This window comes from Chaetodon trifascialis, chromosome 17 (assembly GCF_039877785.1).
Source record: "Chaetodon trifascialis isolate fChaTrf1 chromosome 17, fChaTrf1.hap1, whole genome shotgun sequence".
NCBI lineage: Eukaryota > Metazoa > Chordata > Actinopteri > Chaetodontiformes > Chaetodontidae > Chaetodon > Chaetodon trifascialis.
In genome coordinates this window covers 19,822,604-19,848,808 of record NC_092072.1, presented here as the reverse complement: position 1 = coordinate 19,848,808, position 26,205 = coordinate 19,822,604, and the positions used below count along the sequence as shown (strand labels likewise).

Sequence of the window (26,205 nt, the reverse complement as noted above, 5' to 3'; positions counted from 1 at the left end):
TAATCAGAATGGTTGAATAGTTATATTTGACTTCAGGGCAGAGTAGCATAGTAAAGGAAGGGGCATTTTAATTGTTTTATACCATGAAACGGCAGACACAAAGTCTGGCTTTTAGCAGTGTTAGACAGAAACCTTGCATATGAAAGCTGTTTTGAGAATATTCAAAACAAAGTTAAATAAGACAGACTGGTCGTAGTTATGCCAGGGGTGTAAAGACACTGAAATGGCGTTTACTTATTAGGGCAGATAGCTCTTTAGCGTTGGAACGCTCTTAGTTTATACCCCAGCAAACAGCATCAATAAGATGTATACATTATAGACACTAAGACTATATGGCTGTGGAGGCCCTGCAAATAAAATAAAATTAAGTAGTTGATGAAGACCACTTTTGTAAAAAGTGTATAAAATATACATCTACTAATCTAAATCTGCCTCACTTACTATGTCAGAAAGCCTATTGCTGTGCATCTTCATTAGCATAAGCTTTTCACCTATATGCAACACTTAATTAGTCTCAGGATGACCAGTCTTTTATGCTAACAAACTGGGCTTTTCGAAAGCGTCGACATTTTTATGTATGAGAGCAGTTTAAAGCGCATTAGACCTACAATAATGGCTTTTCTTGGGTATAAACAATGTTGTTATTAGACAGTCAGCGTGGTCCGGATCCAGTTTTCGCTCTCTACTCCGCTCCGGGTTTTTATTTTCTCGCGACAGGTCGGTAAGATGGCTGTGTCTCGCGGAGCCTCGTGCTGGTTTGGGTGATTTCTAGCTCGCGCTCTCGTTCTGTAACAGAAGCCCCCCCTCCAACACACACACACACTCACTTGTGTCGGTGAAATTCATTTCCTTGGCTCTGTATTTATATATTTTTTCTTTCCCAAACTTTCCCCTCTGTTTTAACTTTAAACGGAGTCGCGGTGGATTACCGGATACCGGTCCGGGCGGAGGGCAAAGGGGGAATGAACCGGGACAACGGGTACGTTGTTATAAATATAATTGTATTTATATTCAATGGTTTTTCGGAGTTTGACTGTGAGTGAGTCGCCGTGCTGAGAGAGAGTGAGGTAGAGAAAGAGTGGGGGAGAGAGAGAGAGAGGGATATCATGGCCGCTCAGGTCGCCAGCGTCGCCACTCTCAACACTAGCCCGCCATCCGAACTCAAAAAGCCGGATCGGGACCCACAGGAGGAGTCGGTACCGGGAGAGAAACAGCATGAAAATAAGGAACCGGGACCTGACGGCGGATCTCCTGGCCAGAAGGAGCTGCAGGACGGGACCGATGCTGGGAATGCTGGGGGAGGAGGGGATCCTGACATGAAGAACGGCAACGGGAATTTGCCCAGGGTAAATAATAATAGCAGTAATCAGAATGATACAGGCGGGCCCGAAGGGAATAACCATCCCGGTATGGGACACCACCACCCGGGCCCCTTTCCTCCACCTCCTTACGGTTACAACCAGCACTACAGCCGGGCCCCTTTTCATCAACATGGCGGACAACAAAGCCCTGGCATGGCAGCTGCATCGGGGCCGGGCATGATGGACCCTTACCCCCCTAATTCACACGAACACGGCTACCCTAACCATTATAACAACTACAGCCCGTTCCAGAACAGGACTTCTTATCAGGGCCAAGGATACGGGGCCATGAATTCCCCGCGTAACAACCAGCCTCCGGCGGCTGGGGGGCAGCCAGGCAAGCAACAGCCAGCAGGAGGAACCACAGCTATGGCTGCCTCTTACAATAATCAGAGGTATAACATGGGAAACCAACAACCTACGTCTACGCCAACTTTAAATCAGCTTTTGACATCCCCCAGCTCTGCCAGGAGCTACCCGAATTACCCCCAAGGAGACTATAACAATCAGGAAGGGGCCAATAAAGGACCAGGAGATATGGGCAGCAGTCAGTATGGTGGGGTCCATCCGGGTTGGCAACAAAGGACCCACCATCCGCCTCCTATGAGCCCGGGAAACACTGGACAGCCTCCAAACAGAAATCAGGTAAAGTTCACTTACTGCTCGGACACACTTTGACTGAGTTTGAGTCACCCAGTAGCTCAGGAAAAGCACTGTAGAGTTGCATATTGCATTGGACCAGCCATTGTCTATGTAGCAAGAGCTCTAAAATGGCTGCCTCTCTGTTTCTCCCAATACCACCCCCTGCAATAGTGTTTAGACAGAGAAAGAAGCCGCATATTCTGTTGGAAACAACTTTCTGAGTCGTGGGTGTCGGTGTGTGTCCCTGCTGGGTACAGGGCAAGAGTTTGACTAAGTAGAGCCAGAGTTTGTCAGGGGAAAGTGTGTGTGCGTGCAGAGGGAGATGAGGGGAGATGTCTTCGCAGTGCTCCTTCAGCCTCATTGGAGATCCAAGTGCTGTAATCGATGTTATTTCTGCGAGAATCCGCCGCGAAATGGCTTCTTTTCGGTGCTGTGCTCCCACCGGTGCCATCAAAGTTGTGTCAGTGGCTGTCAGGGCAATAAACAAGATGCAAATGACGGCGATATCCGTTAAATAACATTTGCATAATGATTACGGACAGACCCCTCTCCGTCGGTGTCAAAGCCGGCGCACAGTCAAGTGGAGATGCGTCTCACAGTCCGGTGAATGGCAACGATCACGTCCGCTAAGTGTTTACTTGGATCAAAGTGTGATTGTGACCGCGATTGATTCATCCTGACGGAGGGTTTCATTCATTGCGGCTCCGTCCGCCTTTTTTTGCCTGCGTTTCTCCGCCGTGTGCCGCCTTGTAAACACGGCCCCGCCGGTCGGAGTTGGCAAAGTGCAGATTGCCTTTGCTTTGGGATTTGAATTATGGAGGTAAAATCCTGCTGTCAGAGCCAGGAGACAGTTGGTCTTAGGTTGACATGCGAGCCGAGATCTGATTGGCTCCCCATCCCTCTGCTCTCGGCCATTTATAATTGCATCTAATGGAAGGCTGCAGAAAAACAGCCCCCTCTGCCCGCTTATATCCTCCACACTGTCAAGACATCACAGTGCCTGTGTCTTTTTGCTCCCTTTTTATTCTTTATGAGCAATTTTGCACGCATTTGTGTAACCCCCCCAAAAAATAAAATTTTTTTTCATGTTAATATATCTGATTATTCTCACTAAACAACAGGGATATACACAGAGAGCACATTCTCCATTCACAATGCTAACTTTCTCATTGGTTGTGTTTATTTAAAGCATTTTGAGTACATGTTTTGTTCACTTCCTCCCGCTGCAGTAATTTGCATGATGACTGGACTCATGTAGACCCCCGTCCTCATTGTTTTTATTTGTTTGATTAAACCTTAAGCTCTCTTGTGCTGAGTCACATCTCTGCTGTCATTTTTATCTGTTGACCTCAGATGTGCACCTGAAGTTTTTTGCTGTTGGGTACACCGTGTGCGCTGCTCCTTCAAATCGGCTGACTCTGGTACAGCACATAGAGTAGGTGTGGTCATGTAGCCCCGTTGTACAACTGTGCTTTCCACTGTTTCCAGATCAGGAGTTGAGGAGACTTGTGTACCAGAACGTCTGGTGGCCACGTGAGAGGGTCGGACTGGCCGCAGTTGTGTTTACAAGCAGCCAAAGGTGTCAGCCAGTGTCACAGAGGGCCTTTTTTATTTTTAAGTGGGTTTAGAATAGCCTACTTTACTTCCACATGCAGAGAGTGTCACCATGTCAACAGGGCTTACCTTACCTACATCGAGGGAATGAAATCAGCACCTGCCACCTGCCAAACAAAAGCTAAATGTTGGTTGTAGCAGGTGACAATTTCAGGTCACCTGCCGCCGTGGCAGGTAGGTTTCTGAAGTGACCGGCTGACAAGCGACAGTGGCAGGTGAAGACCCTGCCTGCGCTCTCTCCAGTGATAGCGTGCCCTGTTTTTACTCTACAGTTTTGTGTCACGTGTGTCACAGCAGAGGACTAGTTTTATTACTAGAATTTTTAGCTTTGCTCATTTTTATTCCTCCAGTGACAGTATTTTGTATGTATTCTGTCCAGATCCTCAAAGTCATTTTGACTTTCCATGATCTGGCTTTTCTTTCTTTTCTTTTTTTTTGTTACTTGTGGGAGTATGATAGCACCATCATGGCAAAGGTCATTCCTGCATGTGTGTTGCTGTATTATCTTATTTCTGCAGGAAGGTAGATGTGCAGTGTTTTCCGACTTTATCTCCAGCTAAAGAGTGGTCATTAAGGACACTCTGCTCATCTGGAGGAGTGATAGCACCACCACTTGTTGCTTGAAACTTTAAAGGTGCACACTTTTCACACATTTTGCTAATTTGCCACTTTGCTGTACCACAACAGGGTTAACTGCAGACACTTAAAGCTGCACAGTGCACTACTCGCACATTCATAGCTCTGTCTAAGTGTCCGCAAAAGGTTTCAGTTCGAAATGTTTGAACCCAGATGTCCAGTACGCATGTAGAGAGATGAGAGAATTCACGCTGATGAGTCTGTCGCTTTCTCTAGTGCCGCTCACTGCTGCTTTGGGGAAAGTTTGGATTTCCCTTTTTCATTTCAGTTTGTCACTTCCTGTGTGCAGAGAAGTTCCATACCCAAGGCCGGCTTTACGTGTAGGCAAACAGGGTGAATTGTCAGCGTCTTAGTTTTTGTGTATGAGGCACTTGTCTCTGTTGAACTCCTTTCTGGTCATCAAGACCTTTTTACAGTCAAACGTTTGGACGAGCTGTAAACATTCATGTTCATGCTGTAGAGTGGGCTTTTTTACTCCACTGAAGTCAATATTAACCATCATGCATCATTCTTTTGAGGCCATATTTTTAGTGGGACTACTGAGATGACCAGACAGGTTATTTGTTGTCAATACCTTTAGTGAACAGCATATTCATATCGACTTATTTTAATTCTATATGTCTTTTTTTAAAATATTTTTTCTGAACATATTTAAGAATCAATGTTTCTAAATTGCACATATTATGATTAGTTTCTGTAATTTCTCAACTGTCAGTTCCTGATTTGGACCAGACTCAGTAACGCTCTGGTTATATTACGGACAAAAGAAAAGACTGAACATTTTCTTTGTATTCCAGGGCTCAAACTGAAGTTATGATCTTGGAATAACTGTCTTATCTGTGCTGTAACATCTCAATGTCCCAGAGAGCAGCGTGCAAAGAAATCTGCCTCCACTTTTCTTGAATTTATGGGTATAATACTTGCTTTAGGTGACAGTTAGATTACGCTAGTGACAGCACTGTATCACCATTAAAGTACACAGCCGCTCACACTCAAAGTTAAGGTGATAATGGTGTGATTAGAGAAGTAAGCTTTGTTTGTGTTCATATCCATAAACCCATATCCTCTCAACATTTTAACCAAGGAGACTGACGTCTGTCTCAGCACTCCTAACACTTTCTCATCTCTAGATTACCATCCATGCAGGTTTTTCATGTGCTTTCAGAGCTGCTCTTTGTTCAAGAAGCCCAGATTCATTCTTATTGTGCGAGTTAAAGAAGAGTGTCGCTTAAAGTAATTAAATGTTTTGGTTGTTAAGCACACCTAAAGGTAGCAGGACTGTATTTTTGCTGGAGGCCAACAGGCTGTGTCACAATCTCATTAGTGTCAACTAAGAATTGGAATCAGTGTTTGCATCAGTGTTGGTGTCAGTGGTGCAGGTACAGAGAACACGTTACCTGCAGACACAGCACCTGGAGGACGGGACCTTTCACAGGAGCCAGTGGACAGAAAGATGGGATGAGTCGTTTCCATATTTGGGACATGAACTGGGGTCAGATGATGGCGTGGAGATGTGACAGGCCAGGCGTGACGTGTGACCGCGCAGGCCGACGTTGCGGCCAGTGGATGTAAGTTGGCGTGCAGAGTTTTTCACAGACCATCCTCAGCAGAGGAGCTGTCCATGCTAAGTGCTGCTGGCTGTACTTCAGCAGAGTTTATGAAATGCTTCAGCTCTCCATTCATTAACAGTGGCACGGGCGGCTTTTTAATTTATGGATTTCTTGCCGGTGATCATTCCGTGGCTGATTTATTATTATTTTTCATACATTCATTATTATTATTTTTTAAATGGGGCCACTCCACCTGCTTTGGGCCACCTGCTGAAGATGAGTTAATGTGTTTATTGAGTGGTGGATGAGGGCTCATATGGCTTTTCATTATGCCTTGTACACAAATCCTCAGAAGTGGACTGCAGCGGGGTTGTTTTGGATGCTGTAACGCCAGGTGTTTCCCTCCGCCTAACACATGGGAGCGAGCCATCGGGGATGCCCTCTCAGCTCTGCAAGGCTGGCTTCTCAAATTGAGTTTGAATTAAATCATAATCGAAGACACTTTGTAAATATTTCTTTGAGAAAGCCCCACAGTTGAAAATATAATGAAAAACACCAAAGCAAGGGTGTTAAATTGACTGCTGCTAATAGACGCACAGCTCTGCTGCTGATGTACAAGGGAAGCCCCACTGCAAATTGGAAAGTAGCGTACAAATAAATATTTTCATGGCAGCTTTACTGTGTCAAAAACTCCCAAGAAATGAAGATGGAATATATTTAATATTTAACAGAGCAAATGTCTTGCCTGGGTCTGTATTGTTATTCCAAAGTAAAACTAATTAAAGCGTTAGACAGACCCGTTTGCTCTTATTTAGCACACCAGAGCTGTGTTAAGTGCGCTGTTTGTTCAAGGATCTACTGGAAATCTTATTTGAGATTATACTGGAAATTTGAAAGTACGCTGGGAGCCACATGGCAGAGGGGCCAGCCTGAAACAGGAGTTTAAAGTCATTGCATTTGTTTTTGAGTGATCAAGGGGTTGATACTAGAGCTGAAACTGTTGGCCAGAGCTATTTCAGTAATTGATTCAGTCATTTTCAGGCAAAAATATAAAACATGAATAAATGCAGATTTGGTGCGTTTCCTTGACCTACAAATGATGCTAAACTGAATATCCATTCAAATTCTAATGTGCATTTTATGCTGGGATCTGACATTTTATTAAAAATGTATCTAATTTGAAAATAATGTTTCAGTCACTCAATAATAGGAATAACGGTTTGTTTTAGCCCTGCTTAAGTGGCCAAACTTTCACTAGTTCCAGCCTATCAAATGCAGTGTTCCTCAGTTTTCTATAACTGTAAATTGTACCACTGAGATGCAGACTTTATATCAGACAATTCAAACAGAAGTCATTATTGTGGTTTATGAAAAATGATAAACCTGCAAATTTCATTGTTTACTTTGATCGACTAAACGCTTAGTTGTTGAGGCCGTCAACGAATATTCTAAATTCGAATAGATAATCAAATGAAACCGCACTGCTGCGGTGGATGCCCTGAATGCACTGCATGATGGACAGAAGTCATTAAACCTTTTCCTTTGTCCAGTAATTATGCCAAAAATCATTTTTAACCAGGAGAATCTGTTGAAGTCCGACATATTTAATGTCCTTTGAAAATAATTCCTGAGTTAGATGTGAAAGTATTCCAGCTCTACACACTGCTTCCCCCACTGCTTCTCTGATGTCTGCCCTCACTCCTCTCTCGATTTGGTGAATTAAGGATTTATTTCGACCAAACGAGACTTGGTGATCTCTGTCGAGATCCTTTCCATGATGTTGTTGGACACTTGTCAGTGGACGTACACTGACGGTGCTCAAACACCTGGATGGATTACATTTGAGCACATTTCGTGGCTGCTGCACTCTCGCTCAATACTGGAAAAACTTAACAGTCGTCTCCATTTGTCACTCAGACAAAAAATCATGGGAATATAGGGTCCATAATCAGGTAATATTTGACCGTAATTTCCTCCATTTTCCGGGACATTGAAGTCTTCCAGGACACGTTCAGTGGCACCAACAGGAAGCTCTGCATACAAAATGTAAATGCAACGTAGGTCAAGCTGAAAGGGCGAATATTTCAGCAATGTGGTCAAGGACTTAATTTTGTTTATTTTATAATGTGAAGGTATGTAGATCATGTTAATGTTGAGGTAACATACTAGTGGTAGTATATCTTGTATTAGTTTGCTGTCTTATGGACAGAACGTGAAAAAATAGATATTTAAATGGTTCGAACCTTTGTGTTTTTAAAAAGGAATAATGTCATTTTTGACCAATTTTGACAGCCCCATAGTTTCTATTGAACATATGGTTTTATTTGAAATCTGAGATTTTCATGTTACGGTAACTATCTCGGGAAAAACATGCTCTCACTGTATCATAGCGTATGATATTGCACAATTATTATTTTTATTATTCTCAGTTATGTCCCTTAAAGGAATGAAAACAGAAGGTTTTTTTGGTTGAAAAAATTTTATTATAATTTAACAAAATATTATGTCCTGACTGACATTGAACTTGAAATATTTTTAAATAACACTAATACAACAGAAGTCAATACTGTAGAAAAGCAAATATAAATGATATGATAACAGTTTTTGAAATGATGCATAGATAATCCTTATTTAAAACAATGCGTTTTTTGGATAAGGTTTCTTTACTGGACAGTACTCCAAGTATCAACCTGTGCACAGCCACTAGAAAGTGATATACTGTTCTGTGACAGCCGGCCCTGCACTTTCTCAATTGTTGCTAGTCACACAACACAATACGCCGTTCTAAGAAAACATACAGAACAACTTCCAGCTACTGTTTCGACTCCGTTTTGTAGGGGGTGGTGCCGTGGAGAAGAGGAAGCCCGAGCGTTCAAAAAGGAAGTTCACTCTCAGCTCTTTAGTCTGCACTGCTGAGTAATGATTCTCCACAGGCCACATGGACAGCATGCTGCCTCCCGGCAACTGTGTGTGTGTGTGTGTGTGTGTGTGTGTGTGTGTGTGTGTGTGTGTGTGTGTGTGTGTGTGTGTGTGTGTGTGTGTGTGTGTGTGTGTGTGTGTGTGTGTGTGTGTGTGTGTGTGTGTGTGTGTGTGAGACAGAGACTGGATGGTGTGTGCACATGAGGGAGAAACGGTGTCAGTGATACCCAGGGGAGGAGGGGGTGGGTGTTTTGTGAATGATCTTCGTCTGCCCCTGACAGCTGTGTGTATTTGTGTCTAAAGTGCGGCAGTTACTTGGTGGTCATTGTGTATGTGTGTGTGTGTGTGTTTGCCGCTGCCTCAGGAGCCTCTCTGACCTGCTCTTACTCCACGTGTCACCGTCGTTCTTTAGCAGTAATGGCCTTTTTCATCCCGCTGATGACAACAGACAATCTTACATTTTCCAACCTGGCCTTTTTCCTCGGTTTCATCATCCTCAGGACCCTTTCCTTATCCCGATAGGGGGTGCTCCAGGAAAAAAACAAGCAAAAAAAACCCAAAACAAAACAGCAGGGTATGAACCCTGGCCATCATGTAAATGTTTCTAGATTTGACTGAACACTTCCAGGGTTACTGACCTCAACAGGTGATCGAAAGTTTACTGGCCGTCCCTGGCGGTGCAAATTATTAATGAGAATAACTGGACGCTCCGTATTGCACATTAAAATACACCGAGGAAAACAACTTCCCCGATGGACAAATGCCAGACTTGTGCTGTTGCATCAGGCCATGCTGGAATGTAAACGTAATTCATTTCTTTTGACATTTACCTTCAAAAATGTTCCAGATTAGCATAGTAATATCCTCCTCGGAGTCTGTGTGAGACTACAGACTTCATTTACATGACGTATGGTGTGTGTGTGTGTTTTCATGGAATAAAGTGGTTAACCTTTAAATTGGTGCAGTTGTTGATGCTAGAAGGCAGAGAATGATACTTCCTCCCGGCTCTCACCTTTGCTCCGTGCAGAAGAAAAGCCAATGGCTCATATATACAGTATCGTATATATTTTACATAAAACAGGAAAAAGGCAACATTAGCACGCGAGGAGTGGTTGGCTGCTCTCTCTGTATGTCTTCTGTAGTTCTCAATCATGACGTCAGTTTTTGTGGATTGTGCCCTCTGGTCACAGCCTTGCTTTCTGTTTATGCTTTCCTGTTTTTGTTGGCACCAGAAATACAAACTGGTTGAAGTAGCTGTTCCAGTGGATTCAGCTCATCGTGATCATGGTTACAGTGATCATCTGCTTGTATGGATCACAAAGCTCGGGACAGAGAAATTAATCTTAAAAAATGAGTTTATAGTCATACAGTCAAGTCATCTAGTTTGGCTCATTTTGTACTTACTCACAAAAATTCATCTGCTTATAGTGATGAATGTGGCCCGGACATATGCAATCACTGTAAGCAATTTCCACTGTTTTGTTTTACTAATATATGCATTTAAATGACAACATTCATAACGCGACATGCAAAGCGCGTCTCATTTAAAGTACGTAAGAATGTGTTTCAAATGGCTCTTATCACATACACAATATTTTTCTGACAACATTTAACCTTATAGATTACATTTTACTCAATTTGAGTGTTTGCTGCTTCCAGCTTCTTAAATAAAAGGATTTACTGCTTTCATAGAGCTGAAACTATAATATGATTGATTGGTTGATTGACAGAAAAGTAATAGGCAACTGTTTTGACTATTGCTCAATAGTTTAAATGTTTTTTTCAGCCAAAATGCCAAACCTGACTGCTTCCAGCCTTTCAAATGTGAACGTTTTCTAGTTCTCTTAGTCTTCAATCATATTAAGCAAAATATCACAGTTTTGGACAAACCAAGCCATTTGAATCCATCATTGTGGGCTTTTGGAATATTTTTAACATTTAATGGCCTTTTGTGAACCGATCTGTTAATCAAGAAAATAGTTTCCAGGTTTATAGGTGATGAAAACAACCAGTTGTAGCCCTAGATTTTAATCTGTGTAATTATTTAATTATCTGTTGTATTATTTAATTAATTGTGTAATATTTTTAAGTAAAAATGCCCAAAACTCACCGGCTCCACAGTCATATGTGCTGGTTTTCTTAGACCTCTATGACAGTAAATTAAATCTCTTCAGGATTTGGACAAAACAAGACATTTGAACTTGTCAGCTCAGCTCTGGGAACTTTTTCTGACGGTTTTCACTGTATAACAGGTCATTGACTAATATTGATTAGTCAGTCAAGCAAGAAAACAGTCAGCTCTTTAATTGATAATGAAATTAATCTTTAGTTGCAAACCTAAATAACCCTCCTGGGTTTTGGACTGGTGTTGTTCGTGTACAGATAATCAAGTTTGGACTGTAATTCACGATGACCATAATACTAAAATGCAGCCTAAGCACTAACTTCACATCGTGCTGTATGACACAAAACTATAAGAGAGAGACACTAATGTTTATAGCTGGAGTCTGTCTGTCCAGTCCAACAGTCCAAAGTAAGCCGTTCAGCTCTTTAAACAAGTATATATGCTAGTTCTACTTTTTAAGTGACCTAAATAATTCATGTAAATATGTCATAGAAGTGGGATGTTTACACAAGCACCTCTGTCTGTGCAGCAGTGTACCAGGCGGCCAGTTAGCAGCCGGTTTGATACACAGCCATTGTTTTGTTTTGATTTGATCGGCTGATGGTTAAAAAAAGAGCAGTCAGTGGTCAGCAGGGACATAGTTGCACAGACAAAAGCGATCGCAACAAGGCTGTTTAATGTCATTGTTTCTGGCTTGTGTGGCAGGTGACAGTGATTTATACACCAGAGACACGTTTGAACAGTGTTCGGTGCCCGACTGATGCTAACTTTGGACTCCACAGCGTGGTGTTGTGAGTGTGGAAAAGGCAGTAACTGTTGTTGGTGTGTTCCTCTCCCGACTTGAAGATTTGCATGGCAGTGAATGAGTGCATCTGTTTAGTCAACTGGAGAGTGCAAATGAACAATCCCAACGGTCTCTCCAGCCCAGCTCAGCCCGTCACTCATTAGTCACAGTCCTTCACTGCAGCCTAAAAGTTAATATTTGAAAGTGGACCGCTCTGCTACAATGCACGAACTCCAATGAAATTACTAGTCTGTGATTCAGATTACGTCTGAGCGTGTTTTCCTCTGGCCGTGTGTGTGTATGTGTGCAGAGAAGCGTGTCTGACGTCAGTGTCAGAGTTGTGACTCTAACCATGAGGCAGGCAGTGACCCAGCCAGGTCCTTAAGTGGCTTCGCCCCATTCAGTAGCCAGGGTATTTTTGGCATAGTAGTGAGTGACACACTTATCGTAATGGGTCGTCCAGGGTGCCAATGGTCAGCCTGAATAAGCATCCTTCTCGGCAGCGCAAGCCGAGCCTCGGCAACATGATGTAACCGATCACTGTCTTGCTTCCAGTGCTGACCGAGGAGTCGCCGCCCGCTAACGCATCAAGTGGCTTATCTCTGAGCAGGGGTGGAGAGTGGAGACCGCTTGTTCTTCCCTGAGCGGTCCTGCTGAAGTGCTCATGTAACCTGAGCGCCACTGCCATTCTTGCGCTGTACTCACATTGTGGCCTTAAATAAGCCACACTGCCTTGTGTTATGGGATGTCAGTCGACCGTAACTGTAAACACTCTTTGCAAAGGTAATGCATTTTAACGGAGAGCTGTTAAGTGTCACTGCGTAGCTGTTTAGAAGTTTCATTCAATTTCAGACTGTTTAATTGGTTAAAGTTTAAGAATTGATTAATGTACGAGTCACATTCGTACAGCTGGGTGTCATCAGAAATTTGGTACCAATACCAAAACAATAGTTTTTTTTGTGCACACTTTGAAAAATCAAAACAGGTTTATTGCAAACCTTTTTTTATTCAATAAAACAGTGCTTAAACATTCAGTGCTGAGTAAAAAACCCAGTTTACCTAACACAAACAGAATGCAGAACTTAGCCTTTCACACTAATATGAACCTGCATCTTTCAGGTCGTTACCTTGACTGCACTGGCAGCGTATCTTTTTTTTCTCCAAAAGGGTCTCCAGCTTCCAAAATGGTATTTATTTTTTTTTTGAGTTTGAACATTCGTCACCTTCTTTAAAGAACTGTGTCTGCAGATGCAGCATACATCACTCAGAGTTTACTATTACTCCATTGTTAAAACTACGAACATGTGCTTTGCCCTTTACCGTTTGTCACCACAATGTGCACCATGCCCACCGGCCGTGCCTTCGGCCTTTCTGAGCTCCCACTCCAAACACCCCCTCCCCTTGTTCCATTCCTGAGAATCAGCCGGTGTCACCTGGAAATATAAGTTTGGCCTGACAGGTTGACAGCCTGCAGTCAGGGTGAATGTTCACTCTCTTGTAGCCTCAACCTCAACATCACACTGACAGCCCGGGCAGCATCAGGCAGACCTCTTTTTTTATATCAGGAAATAACTGGGAGGTCTCAGCAAGCTGCTCTGATCTAACTAATGAGAGATTTTCTTTTATTTTTTTTATTTTTTTACAAGGCACACTGGGCCTGTCAGTGCAGTGGTGGGTACCAGTTAACACCTAGCAACTATGTCGTTATTCACCAGTCAGCATTCGCTAATCACCATAGTCAAATAGATACCAATCAGTTGAGTTTCTTTTCAAGGAAGAACTGAAATACATGTGCTGGTCTAAACTACATTTTCTAGACATTTCTGGTGCCTTGTTGGAATAAGTTATATAACCAGTTCATGAGAAGTAAAGATGTATCTGCCACCTGTAGATGAACTGTGCTACTACCATCCATCAATTTGATTGCTCAGCTATGTTTCCGCTAAATCTATAGCTTCAGGAGTTAAACACAACCTTTATTTTAAAGGGATAATCCACCGGTTTGGCATTGGGTGTCCATGAAGACAGAATAGCCAAAATGGAAGATGAGCTAAGAAACCGTAGTGCAAATGCAGTGCAAACCCCAAAAAGCTAATAACTGGACCTTTCAAAAATTCATGTGCTGTCAAACCACATTTGAGCTGACCCACGAAAGGCTCTTATATCTGTGACATTACCTTTGGCTGCTGTTTGGGAATGAGGTGCTCAGAAATGTGTCTTCCCACCCTTAAATCATAAAGGTGCAGAGAGGTGTTTTTTTTAACTCCTGCCTCCTTGTTGTTGTTTCTGTTATCAACCTCAAATCACCCACCCCCCACCCCCCTGGAGATGTGAAAGATGGTTTTGTCATGCGAGCATGCGAGTTCCCCTCTTCCTCTCCTCCCTGAACATCTTTTGCATCTCTTGGAACAGCTGGGCGAACATCTGGGTGAGTAGGGTGCTGTTGCCTCTTCATGGTGATGATGGCACCAGCAGGCACAGGCTGCCACCCCCCTCCTCTGCCCAACCCAGGTCCCCCCGCTTTTATCCAGAGTCATGCAGCGGTCAGCTCAAACTCACAACTTCTCAGTGGGAGTTTTGGTTGTTTTTTTCCCCCAGCTTCTTGGCTTCTTGTTCACTCTACCTCTCAGGTACTTTCCCCAGCTATTTGCTCACCCCAGTTGGCAATACTTTAGCTTGTTTTAATGCTTCATGGCTGCTGTTGCTGCTGGGACCTAGCTGTGTGCTTTCCCTGTTTGTTTAGATGTCTGAACTGTTCATGAAAAAGGGAAATATTCACCCAGTGTCTAACTCCTGTCTCACTCCTATGGTATGAATTCTAACAGGAATGATCAGTGACGTTCGTACAGTGTTGAAATGTGAATGTTCTGTTTTGATATCATCAGAATCTCATGGGTGACGTTGCTGTTGTGGTCTGGTGTGGGTTGTTATTTATATAGAAGTTGGTTAAGACAGCTTCACAGTTTTGAAACGTAACGGTCAGGGGTCATTTTTGCATTTACTTCCTGTCAGGGCTGGTTTTCGTTAAAAGAAAACTCAATACTAGTGCTGCCATGATACCTGAGTTATGCTACTCTGGACTATGGGATGGACAAAACAAGTAATTTGTATGTCACTTTTGGCTTTAAGACATTTTTCTCTTTACATTTTTCTTGTCTTTCGTCTTGTTTTTTTGCATTTTCCTGGTGTTTGTAGCATGTTTGTAACAAACAAACATGGACTGAGTATCTACCTGTACATTACCAGCTTAAAGTTTGCCTGGGTTTAAGTGTTGTCAGCAGTGCTCCTCGTACAGCTGGGAAGGTATCAGTGGAGAAAGCGGCTGAGGATCGCTGTCGCTTGTCCTGGGGTAAAGAGCTTAAGCCTTTGCTTCTGCAGTGGAAGTGTTCAGTGCTTAAACAGTGAAAGACCCATCCTACCGGGCTGCTCCCACTGTGACTGTGGACAACAGCATTAATGTGGAGTAAACTAAGTGTGCAGATTCACCAGGCTTGCTCCTTCCTGGACTCACATCTCATCCCTAAAGTTGACAATGCAGCTAAAGGGTAGGTTATCCTGTCCCTCTTTGACGTGTGATGTGTCTGACTCCACCGCCATATGAGGGCGGCCTTAGCCGGCCTGGGTTTGCGCTAGTATGTTGCGTGTCGAAGGGCTTTAACGCAGAACAATGGTGTATGTGGCGAGCCGAGGCCATGTGGCCGTGTGGCGGATTAAATTAGCAGCAGTTGTTTATCGTCTGTCCCCCCCTCGGTCCATCTGCTCTGCTCGGCCCCATACACTCCAGCTCTGCTCTCAGGCACTGCTCCAGACTCAACCCCCCCCCCCCCCCCCCCAATCAACCCATCCCACCCTCCCCAACCCCTTACAAATCCCTATCCTCATCCCCATGTACACACACACATACATACATACACACACACACACACACACACACACACACACACACACACACACACACACACACACACACACACACACACACACACACACACACACACACACACACAGCTTTGAATAGTTGCAATATCCACCAGCAGCCCAGTCATGACACAATATACTCAGTGCAACCTCTTCTGCCAAGAGTGCTCTGGCTTTCCTCTATGCAGATTAGCCATGTGCTAATCGTGGTTATTTATTTATTTTTTTATGGAAGAGAGAAGAAAAGGGAGGGGAAGAGTTTCCTCCAGAAATTGATTAGATGACTGAGCAGAAAAAAAGAGACAGTGCACTGCTGTGAGCTGAGTTGCCATCAGTGTTTGAGACTTTGTTGCTGTCAGTGGAAAGTTTGTTGGAGGTCTTGATGCTGCGTGGAGAAGGAACCACTGCCAGGAATATTTTGGCCTTTTAGTCAGAATGAGAGTTTGAGTTATCTACCTCTGAAATCAGTTTCAGAATTGAACTTCTTGAGGAAACACTGAATAATCACACTGTTTTTCATGTATTATTTGCTTGATTTTTCTAGCCAAAACCACTAAAGCACAGTATTTGTTCAATATTTGTTTCAGTTAACATTTTGTATGATCTCTCTATCTTAGATCTATCAAAATATACCTCGACCTTTTGGAATGAAAATAAGCCTGAAGCCGTGTCAGAAACAAATAGGCGGGATGCTGCAAAGCTTCCTCACTCGCCTTTTGATCCGCCTGCGTCAGGGAATCTCCCTATTTGTCATTTTGTAGCCACATGGCCTTTATAATGAAATACAATATAAGCATTCAGGAAATATTTCTAATCTCATTTAGGGGTGAATAATATTGAGGACAAATTACACTGCAATATTTGTGTTTGCAATAGGCATTGAGGCAAAATGCACCAATTTACTGGTTGCTTTTGATTCGCATCGCTTTATTCTGGGAAAATAGAAGAAATAAGCACCTGTTTTTGTTCCATATCATATTTTTTTAATCAAACTACTTTCAAATAAAAGATGTAGTTACTTTCTGATACTTGTTGGCTCAGTCCTGTTGTCTTTACTCAATTTATTGTTTTATTGCATTGTAAAATGACTTAATGTAACTTTGGCTCGACAGTGGCAGGGCTGTACCCAATCCCTTTGTTTTCTTTTTTCTTTAAACATTCAAAGCTGATATTAAGGTTTTCAAAGAAAACTCCACATCTAAACTTCTAATGTCTGTCATCTTGATGGAGTGCATTTATTGAAGCAGATTATTTTCATCAGATAAAAGCATGTTGGGAATTTTTGGAAATTATTACATTCATCTTTTTTTCTGACTTTTGGACTTTACAGCGCTCTGGAGTTATTGCAAATTGGATCGTGAACAATCTCATTCAGCCACCACTGAAATCTAATTCTACAAATAGTATACAGTTAATAAAATGAGTTGCAACTGTGCAGAAATATTGGGTTTAAACAGAGTGAATAGATATGCAAAAAGATGTGCACCATACGAATTTTGATTTGGAATTAAAATGTCAAGCTTTGGACTATTCCACAAGTGGCAATTTCAAGATCACAGTAAATGCTAAAACACAGCTTAACACTAGCTACAACAGAGTGGAGTCATAATGTCAGCAAATTAATTGTAGAATGTTAGTTATCCAGCTATATGTACACATAAAGGTTTGCAGGCATACCAGAGCAGGGAAAGCTATAGCAGCCAAACCCCTGAGAACACTGGATTAGCAATGGATTAGTAAGAGTGCACTTTATTTAAGTTTTCATTAGTAAAATTCTGAATGTGCCATTGCCAGAAGTTCCAAATAGTGTTTCCTTAATGTTGCATGAAAAATTCAGGGACTTGATGTGCTTGGTCAAGTCAAGGTAGTGCAAACACGAGTAACTAAGAAGTCATTAAAACAGACTAAATTGCTCATGTTCAAATGTGACAGGCTGGACTTTCTATGCAATAGCTAGTTCATGTGTAGTAAGATAGTTTACTTCGAACCATTATGAGCCGAAATTGGCGTAATACATTGTGTGCTTTGAGCTGCCCATGCGTGCATTGTGACGCTGATACTTAAATGATGTGTTGCAGATTGTCACTGTGCTCAGTAGTGGTGCACCCCTTATCATCTTTCCACTGTGTCTTTCTTGCCCTCACCACCTCCACCCCTGACATTTTCCTCAAGTACATCAGAAACAAATCCCTTTCTGTGCCAGACCCTGAACAATGAACAACAAATAACAAGTTTGGCCATTTTATTGAAGGTTTTACTGATGTAGGAAAGCCCAGTCAATCCAAATGTTTAGTGTTTAACATTGGCTTGCATGGTATTTCAGCTTGAAACACGTTCTCCATTTAAATAGACCGAAAACTGCAACGCATGTCATTCCCTCTGCCGGCATTTTTTCCCTCAGCCTTGTCCCTGTGATATTTAAAGTAATGGTACTTTCAATCATAGTTTGGTTGTGATTTAACTCTCAACTCAGAGTCTAAAACGTGGGAAAATAAATTCAGATGATCAAGGTCCTTACTCAACAGCAGCGGTGCTCCAGCCTTGGCAGTGCCCTTCAAAAGAGCTACTCATTCTACAACTAAGAGAAAGAGGAACAGAGTCTACTATGGCAGTCCCTGACCTCTATACACAAAGATGCAGTAGAGGTTGTGCAGTGTGGCTAAAGTGCACACACACACGCACACACTCACAAAGGCCTCAGACAAAGCTCTCTGGGATCTTGGAGGATGTATAATGGTGTGTTAGATGTGAACAACTTGAGCAATGCGAGGAAAATGCTGGTAAACAGATCAATGAAGGCCCGAGCAGTAGACTGGCCACAGCTATCTCCCAGTGTGCAGCTCACAGATGTGTTAACATGATCGAATGAGGCTGAGGAGTAAAAAAACAAGACATCTCGAGCAGGTTTAACATCCTGGATTTCCTGGATTTATTCTGGACTGCAGACCACATACACTTAAAGCCATTATGACATGTTATGAGTGGTGTTGGATAATATTAAGCAGGGTTTAGACAGGAGTCACAGCCATTTGTTGTGCACATTTTCGAGATGGGCATTATGACCTGAAATTTAGATGCAAGTATTTTTATTTATGTTTTCGGTTTTACCATGACTGACCTCTCCATCTCCACTCAAAAACATTTCTGTTTTCACTCTATTAGCAATGTAAAGGAGCATATCTTCAGAAAGAAAAAAAATTGCACCTGCATCTGTCGTGTGGGGAATATCCTGCCCCATAGTGTAGGAAAATGAGTAAATGTTATGGGATTGATTCACAGAGTTAGACAGGGGTTGAGCTTGTGTTGCAGTATAAAGTGTGGAGATAAGTTTAGCTCTGACTGCAAGACTACACAAAAAGCAACATGAAAAAAAGAAAACAGTAAACCACATCTAAACTATTACTCTGGTTATTCAAATGACACTCAGCATTCACAGTTTCTCATAACTCACAACCAATATTAAATATACTAGCATTACTCCAGTGGTCTACAATAGATCCTGCTAGCTGCATTAGTTGTGGAATGTGCTAACGTCAAATTCAACAGGCCGACCAGCAAAACAAACCGAAAAGCAACATAAAAATGGCAAAACTTACAGGTTCTAAGTTTAAAGTCATTATCGATCCACCCTTGAGCCTCAGTTTTGAAGTCAATCTTGCTTTGTATTTGTCCCTCAAAGCACTCAGAATAAAATGACACTCACATATATACTGAGTAAATTTCTGTAAAAAACAGTCAGCTGCTTTATTTAAAATACAGTTTAGATTTGTGCAAAGTGTATATTGGTCTAACACTTGTGATTGCTCTCTGATCACGTGGTCAAGTGACCAGTATCCATCCATTTAGAGTGAAATGAGACATAGAAGAAAGAGAGAGAGACGTGTTTTGGGGACGTCGGCACTGATTCTCCACGTGGTTCAGGGAGCTGGAAACCCTGATTGTAGTTGAGCTGTACTTTCCAGGTCTCTCCCTGCTGAGCCGGGGCCGAGCTGTCAGGCTTCTTAATGGAAAAGCGGGTACACAAGCTGGTGTAGAAATATTCTCACCGCCGGCGAAATATCGACCGAAATTGGTGCGGAAAAAGGTTGATTGTTTTATGGCCCCGGTCATCGCTGGGAGATTTTGTCTAAATGAGAAATAGATTTTACCTTTAGTGTTGCTGCTCTGTAGTTTGTTAGCATTCTAGTCATTTTTCATGTGGATTGGAGGACGTTAGCGGGTGATTCAGGCCTCTGTGGCACACTTTACGGATGACACAGGAGGCTCTGCCTAACTGCTTAAGCAGCTCATTAGGAAAGAGCGATAGCATATTTGTATCCAGTGAAAGAAGTCGCTCCAGCTTTGTTAGAGGGAAGGTGAATTTCTTGTTGTTGTTTGCCGTAATTGGACAAATACACCTGTCTGAAATGGATCGAAAACCAGTGATAAGGTGGGGCCCGCTTTAATATTTTCCGCCGGTCATCTTTAGGCTTGAGCAGTCTGTAGTGTGGCATGGTGTCAGGTGGGGGGGGGGGGGAGGGGCAGGTATGGTGTCCTTCCTTGTAGACTGGGGTTAAAAGTGCATTAGAGGTCACAGGAGAGTGCCTACTGGGGCCTGTTACCTCTTTCCCCCAGGTGTGGTCGGTAATGACCCTGGGGAGCGTAGTAATACCCCCGCCCCCTCCCTTTGCCTTTTCCTTCCACACACACAACATAACACAACACAACACAACACAACACACACACACATATATATATAACCTGGAGGAGCTCAGGAGAGTGTGGCCTGGGGGAGGCTAGAGGGAAAACCTGGAGTGGAATATGTTATCTTGCATAATGTTGGTTGACCATCCTGACAGCCTGTTGATTCCCTTCCCCCTCCCCCTTCTCCAAAACACCTACAGGATCCCCCACGACACACACGCTCACATACATATATTTTCACACACACTAGTCTCCTGCTGAGACACCCCCCACCCGACCTCCTCTTTCTCATTGCAGCACTGTCATTCATAGAGTGCCAAAGCCTGCTGCTTTATTAAAGCCCAGGAAGAGCAAGGCCTGGCCCAGGTTCAAACAGCAGTGCAGCTGGGACCTGTTACATTTTCGGCAGACTGCCCTCTCCGTCTCGCTGGCTATAAATAGCCCCGGTGGTTGTATCCCTTAACCAAGGAAAAGAGGTTTTTGGGGGAGGAAAAAAAAACACACACACAGATTAATAACCGTGGGAAGCAATGAAAGCTTTGTGTCTGCTACTCGAGGTCAGCAGGCCAGGAGGTGTTGCTGCTTCAAAGCCCCCATTGCGGCTCATACTTTCAGATGCAGCTGCGGTGGGTTTGATGGGAACACACACAGGCTGCCAGCGGTGTGATGAGTTGATGCCACTGGATTGTGCCAGCCAGGCAGATAACCCACACGGCCCTGATGTGGCTTCTGTTCTTTCAGATTTGCAGGGGATGACCAGTTCTTTTACAGTTCAGTGGAATTCCATTTTTTAATTGTATTTATTTTGTGTTGCACTGGAGGAGTGTTGTGTTTGGGGGGAATCCACCAAGCTCATCTCTTATGTACACACACAGCATCAGACACTTTATGACCTTGGCTCCAGCTGTTGACAGGCGAGGCTACCTCATTATCAGCCCCCCTTCTCTTCCTCCCCGCTCTCTGTTTCCCTCCCCGGGTCTCCAGCCAGAAAGGCCGTCTGGCCCAGTAACATTGCCTGCCCGGGCCATGTGGATCTCCCTGAGTCCAAGCCGGCCAAGGTCAGCCCCCTCCACCACCACCACCACCACCACCACCACCACCACCACCACCCCTTCCTCCATCCTGACGTGGCTCCAGCTGAGGGGTGGGCCCAGGTCCAGCCACCGCAGACACTTCCACTTCCTTAAGCTTATTTTCATAGAAACCCTCCCCGACGTCTCCGCCGAAACAGTATCCACCCACTGGCACAATGATCTCCTGGGCAGGGAAACGCTCCTGGCGGATATAGTGGGCTCATTCATTCATTCATGGCCAATTTTTTCCCTGTCTAGTAGGAAAGTAAATCCACTACTGTTTTTCCCTCCCCCTTCTGCTTTTTGTTCTATATTTACTTGATTATACTGTGACTGGTTTATGAGATGATGCTCGCACGACACACTGCAATGGTAGAGTTATCATTTGTGTTCATTGCTGAGTAATGCTTTTTCAAGAAAACCTACTAAAAGGTTCCAAAATAGCTCACGCTATATTTGAAGTGGACTACATTCGCTCAGTTTTTTCTGTCGCATCACTGGATTCAGAGCAATCAGTTGCATCACGACAGAGCTTGTTATAGCTTGTTAGGGTGTGTGACTGCACAGTCTAATAGGGGCAGAAGACACACCATAATCATCAACCCCCAAACCATGAGTGAATGGTAGACAATTATCTCTAAAGTCAACCTCTTTTCATATAGTTTTGCCAGACCCTCCATCCGCTGTTTCAGCCCATTGAAACATTGTCTCTGTATGTCCTCCAGCCTCCAAGCCCAATGGACCAGGTAGGGAAGATGCGCGGCCAGCCGTATGGAGGACCCAACCCCTATTCCCAGCAGCAGCAAGGGCCTCCCACAGGGCCTGGACCCCAGCAGGGAGGCTCTTACCCAGGGCAGGGCTACGGACCACCAGGCCCTCAGAGGTATCCTATGGGCATGCAGAGCCGGACACCTGGCGCAATGGGCAGCATGCAGTATGGACAACAGGTCAGTAATTATTGATTTAGATTACTTTCCCTGCGTCTTCATTGTAACGTTGAACAGACCTCTCTTTGAAGCTATAGTTTGACATAAAAGACACTTCAACCCTTCAGGCCTCTTTCAGAGCTTCAGCCCAGCGATTTCAGTTTAACTTCTCCCATCTTTGTACCATGTGGAGAAATTAGAAGAACCTTTGATTGATATTTACTTAAAAATGGAGCAAGTTCAAAGTGCATCATGTGATCAGGGTTACGTCTGGTTCCAGAGACATGTTGGCCAAGATTAAAGGATTGTGTCATGTTCAAAAAGTCAAAGTCAAACCTGAGCCGTCATCAGCATAAGTGTTGAAATCACCAAATATTAAGTCACTGTCCTGGATGTGAACTCGGATAAGGTTTTTCGGGCAGCTTGTTATAAACAGTGAGTGGGATTCATCCTGCCCACGTCAGAGAGGGTGGCACTGTTGTTACAAAGATGTTCCGAACCACCATCACAACCCGTTGTTGTGCTCAGTGAGTAGAGAAACAATGGATCACCAGACCCAAGCCACATCTCTGTTGTGAGTAAAAAGTCTAAACCAGGTGAATCCACTAAATTACTAAAATCATAAGACTGAGGAGAAGGCATTTAACAGAGCCATTGTGAGTGTCTGCAGTACTTAGTCATGGTGCAGGACATGGTTTGAGGTCCAGACCATAAGTTGATATAGTTTTTACATTCCTGATAGTTGAGGCAGTAGAACGTTTATTCGGTCTGTGAATGACTGTTATGGGAATGGTGGAAATGGTAATGTATTGCAGGAGATCAGAGCCAGTTACTTGTTCATAGTGAGTAATCATGATTCAGATAAATAAGGAGCATATCCTTTTAGCTAGAGGTGGAGCTGATGGATGTAGCTGCACTTAAAGCAATAGTTTGACATTTTGGGAAATACCCTAATTCCTATCTTGTGAAGAGTTAGAGTTGAGGGAAGTCGATACCACTCTCAGTTTAGCATAGCATAAAGGCTGGAAGCGGAGAAAAAACCTGGCTCCTGAGGTTATTGCTCCTGGATAAGAAGTAGTTCCACATATAAACCTTCATAAAATGCTTTTTTCTGTGTTGATTAAACAAAGATTTGTATTTGGTCGCTTCCAACAGAGCCAGGCTAACTTTTCCCCCCTGTACCCAGTCATTATGCTAAGCTAAGTGATTGCTTGCTGTAGTAAATATTTAGCAGACAGACAAAAATATTACTCTTCCCATCTAGGTCTCAGTATGAAAGCAGATAAGTATCTCCAAATTCCCAAACCTTGTAGCAGGGAGACGGGAGAGCAGCATTGAAGATATACTGTTTAAGACTGGTAACATAACAACATAAGACTGTAACATGCGGATTCCCGCTCCGATTGATCATAGACGATCCCACCAACAGAACTAAACTTCTGTCCTGAAAATGGACTGAAGAAAAAAAGCTCTCAGAGGAACTGACTCAAAGAGAGCAGTCCATCAATATTTCACTGTCTGCTTTATTTTCATGCTCAAAAGGAAAAGTTGTGGGAAATTCAGGTTGTGTGTATGGACCCAGTGGGAAGCATTTTCTGACAGCGTTGCCCAATTGAATACAGCAAACATCCAGTTTGTCATAGCTACTTACTTATAGCTAGGTATAAGACCCTTGTTGAGCTCTCTCAGCCAGGCAGTCCGTCTTAACAGAGAAATGCATGCAGGGAATCCCGTAGAGTGAAGCCTTTTCTTCCACGTCCACTGTCTGTGGTCTTGTGCCCATTGTGTGGTGTGATTATCTCATACTGGCCTGCCTGGTATCTGACCGTGGACTCGATAAGTGCCCTGCAGAGAAGAAAACTGCTTCCCTCCCTTTGTCAGACAGATACAATATAGCCACTTCATGTTGTTTAAAATGTGTGGCAGTTCTTTACAATCTCTTATTTTCTTTGAATTCTGGAGTAGCTCAGAACCCTCCCAAACAACACGTGGCTCTTTTTTTCCTCTCTCCTTTTTTATTACTGTGTTTCCTCACAAGGTCAGGGTTTTCTCCTTCCATGCTCCTTGAGGGTAATGAAACGAAAACGCTGTATTGAAAGGCTTTCCGTGCACAGGATCGGGCAGAATATGAAAAGCCTCATATTGAGGTTCAAGGAGATGAAGTCAAAACTCAATTTTTATTTTCACGGCTGTAATTTAAAGCGATACACGGCTGAATTCTTACACTTAGATGGTTTTTCTTATGCGCTTTGACTGATCAGTTTATAGCGAGGAACACACTCCTCTCTCTTACAGGCGCAGAGAGCAGTTGTCTTTCCCTTTTAATCTGTGAGTAAGATGAAGAGATGCTCTGATTACTCCGCTGAGAATGAATGGTAAAAAAAAAAAATCAAAGAGGTGACTGGATATTTGGTTATTTTTATAGAATTGTGTAGCTTAAGAAAGGATCCTGACAGTGCACCGACTGTATTCAGGTAGTGATTGATATTCCACAGAGGGGCTCAGGATAGTAAAGCTGTAGTAAAATCTTTCAACTGAAGAAAGCTGTTTATGTTCACAGGCAGTTCAGCTGTGCTGGGTTATATTTACTCACATACCCTGAGTGTTCTTCCTCTTTTTAAGGCGAACTATTGCTGACCTAACTAATTGTTCTGTGTTCATGTCTAGATTTCAGCCTATGGACAACAGGGACCGGGTGGCTACGGCCAGCAGAGTCAGAGCTACTACGGTCAGCACGGCCCCCCTCCTCACCCTGGCCAGCAGCAGCCTCCGTACCCTGGCCAACCCCAGGGCACCTCTGCAACTCCATACCCTCAGCAGGGCCATCCTTCTCAGCCTCCTGGCCAACATGGGCAGTCAGGACCACCCTTCCCACAATCCCAAGGTCCCCATGGCCCTACTCCAGGTCAGCCTTCTTATAGCCAGCCCCCACAGTCACAGCCAGGACAGCCACCCTACATCCCTCCCCAGCAGCAGCAGCAGCCTCAACAGCAGCAGGGACCAGGTCCTCAAAGTCAGCAGGGCCCTCAGGGTCAGCCTGGCTACCCACAACCTCCTGGACCAGGGCAGCCGCCGCAGCAGCAGACACCGCAGCAGCAGCAGCAAGGGCCGCCACCTCCCCCACAACAACAACAACAACAACAACAACAACAGCAGCAACAACAGCAACAACAACAACAGCAACAACCAGGAGGTCCACCTCCTCAAGCCCAGCAACCTCCAGGTCATGGCCAGCAGGGTCAACCATCACCTTACTCCCAGACACCCCCCCTGCAGCAACAACAACAACAACAACAACAACAGCAGCAGCAGCAACAACAACAACAACAACAACAACAACAACAGCAGCAGCAACAACAACAGCAACAGCAGCAGCAACAACAGCAGCAGCAACAGCAACAACAGCAACAACCGTCACCATATCAGAGGTTCCCGCCTCCTCCACAGGTAATATCCCCCGCAGAACTGTCAGTACAGTAGGCTGTATTGTGATGTTCCATGTCGGGCTCATCTGTGTTTCTATTTCTGTTTGCAGCAGCAGATTCGTGAACTGACACATGCTCTTTGTGTTTGCTACACTTAGTGGTGCTCTGTAGATGCGGTCCATGCCTCCCTTACAGCATTAATACAAACTGAAAACTGTCTGCAGCTGCTTCACAGTGCACACCTCCCAGTCACCTTCCGCTGTTTCATGCCTTTTGGTCATATTTGACTTTGCTGTGCAATAGACTGTTAAAGTAAATAGTTTGTACTCAGTGTTCCTTAACATAGAATAACTGGTCCAAAAATGGGGTGAATATCTGGAAGGCTTTAGTTGTGAGGCAGCTATTGGAGGGTTTGACTGAACCTTTGACGAAAGCCATAAAGGGCTAACTTGTTGCTTATGTAAAGTTCAATTATTTACATAATTATAGGGGCTTCTGTCTGTTGAAACAGTGGGATTTAGAACACACAACCCCTACATTACACAGGAG

General features: G+C 43.7%; 1 protein-coding gene across 2 annotated transcripts in view; it reads left to right on the top strand.

Moving 5' to 3' along the window:
* The first annotated feature begins 712 nt into the window (after positions 1 to 712).
* The window catches only part of arid1ab (AT-rich interactive domain 1Ab), a 53,818-nt gene continuing 28,325 nt past the window's right edge, over positions 713 to 26,205 (top strand). For both annotated transcript variants that reach the window (XM_070985159.1, XM_070985158.1), the window contains exons 1-3: positions 713 to 2,006; positions 22,031 to 22,252; positions 24,899 to 25,678. In XM_070985159.1, the coding sequence (XP_070841260.1) occupies positions 1,107 to 2,006; positions 22,031 to 22,252; positions 24,899 to 25,678 (1,902 nt within the window). In that variant the 5' untranslated portion in view covers positions 713 to 1,106. The remainder of the gene's footprint in view (positions 2,007 to 22,030; positions 22,253 to 24,898; positions 25,679 to 26,205) is intronic.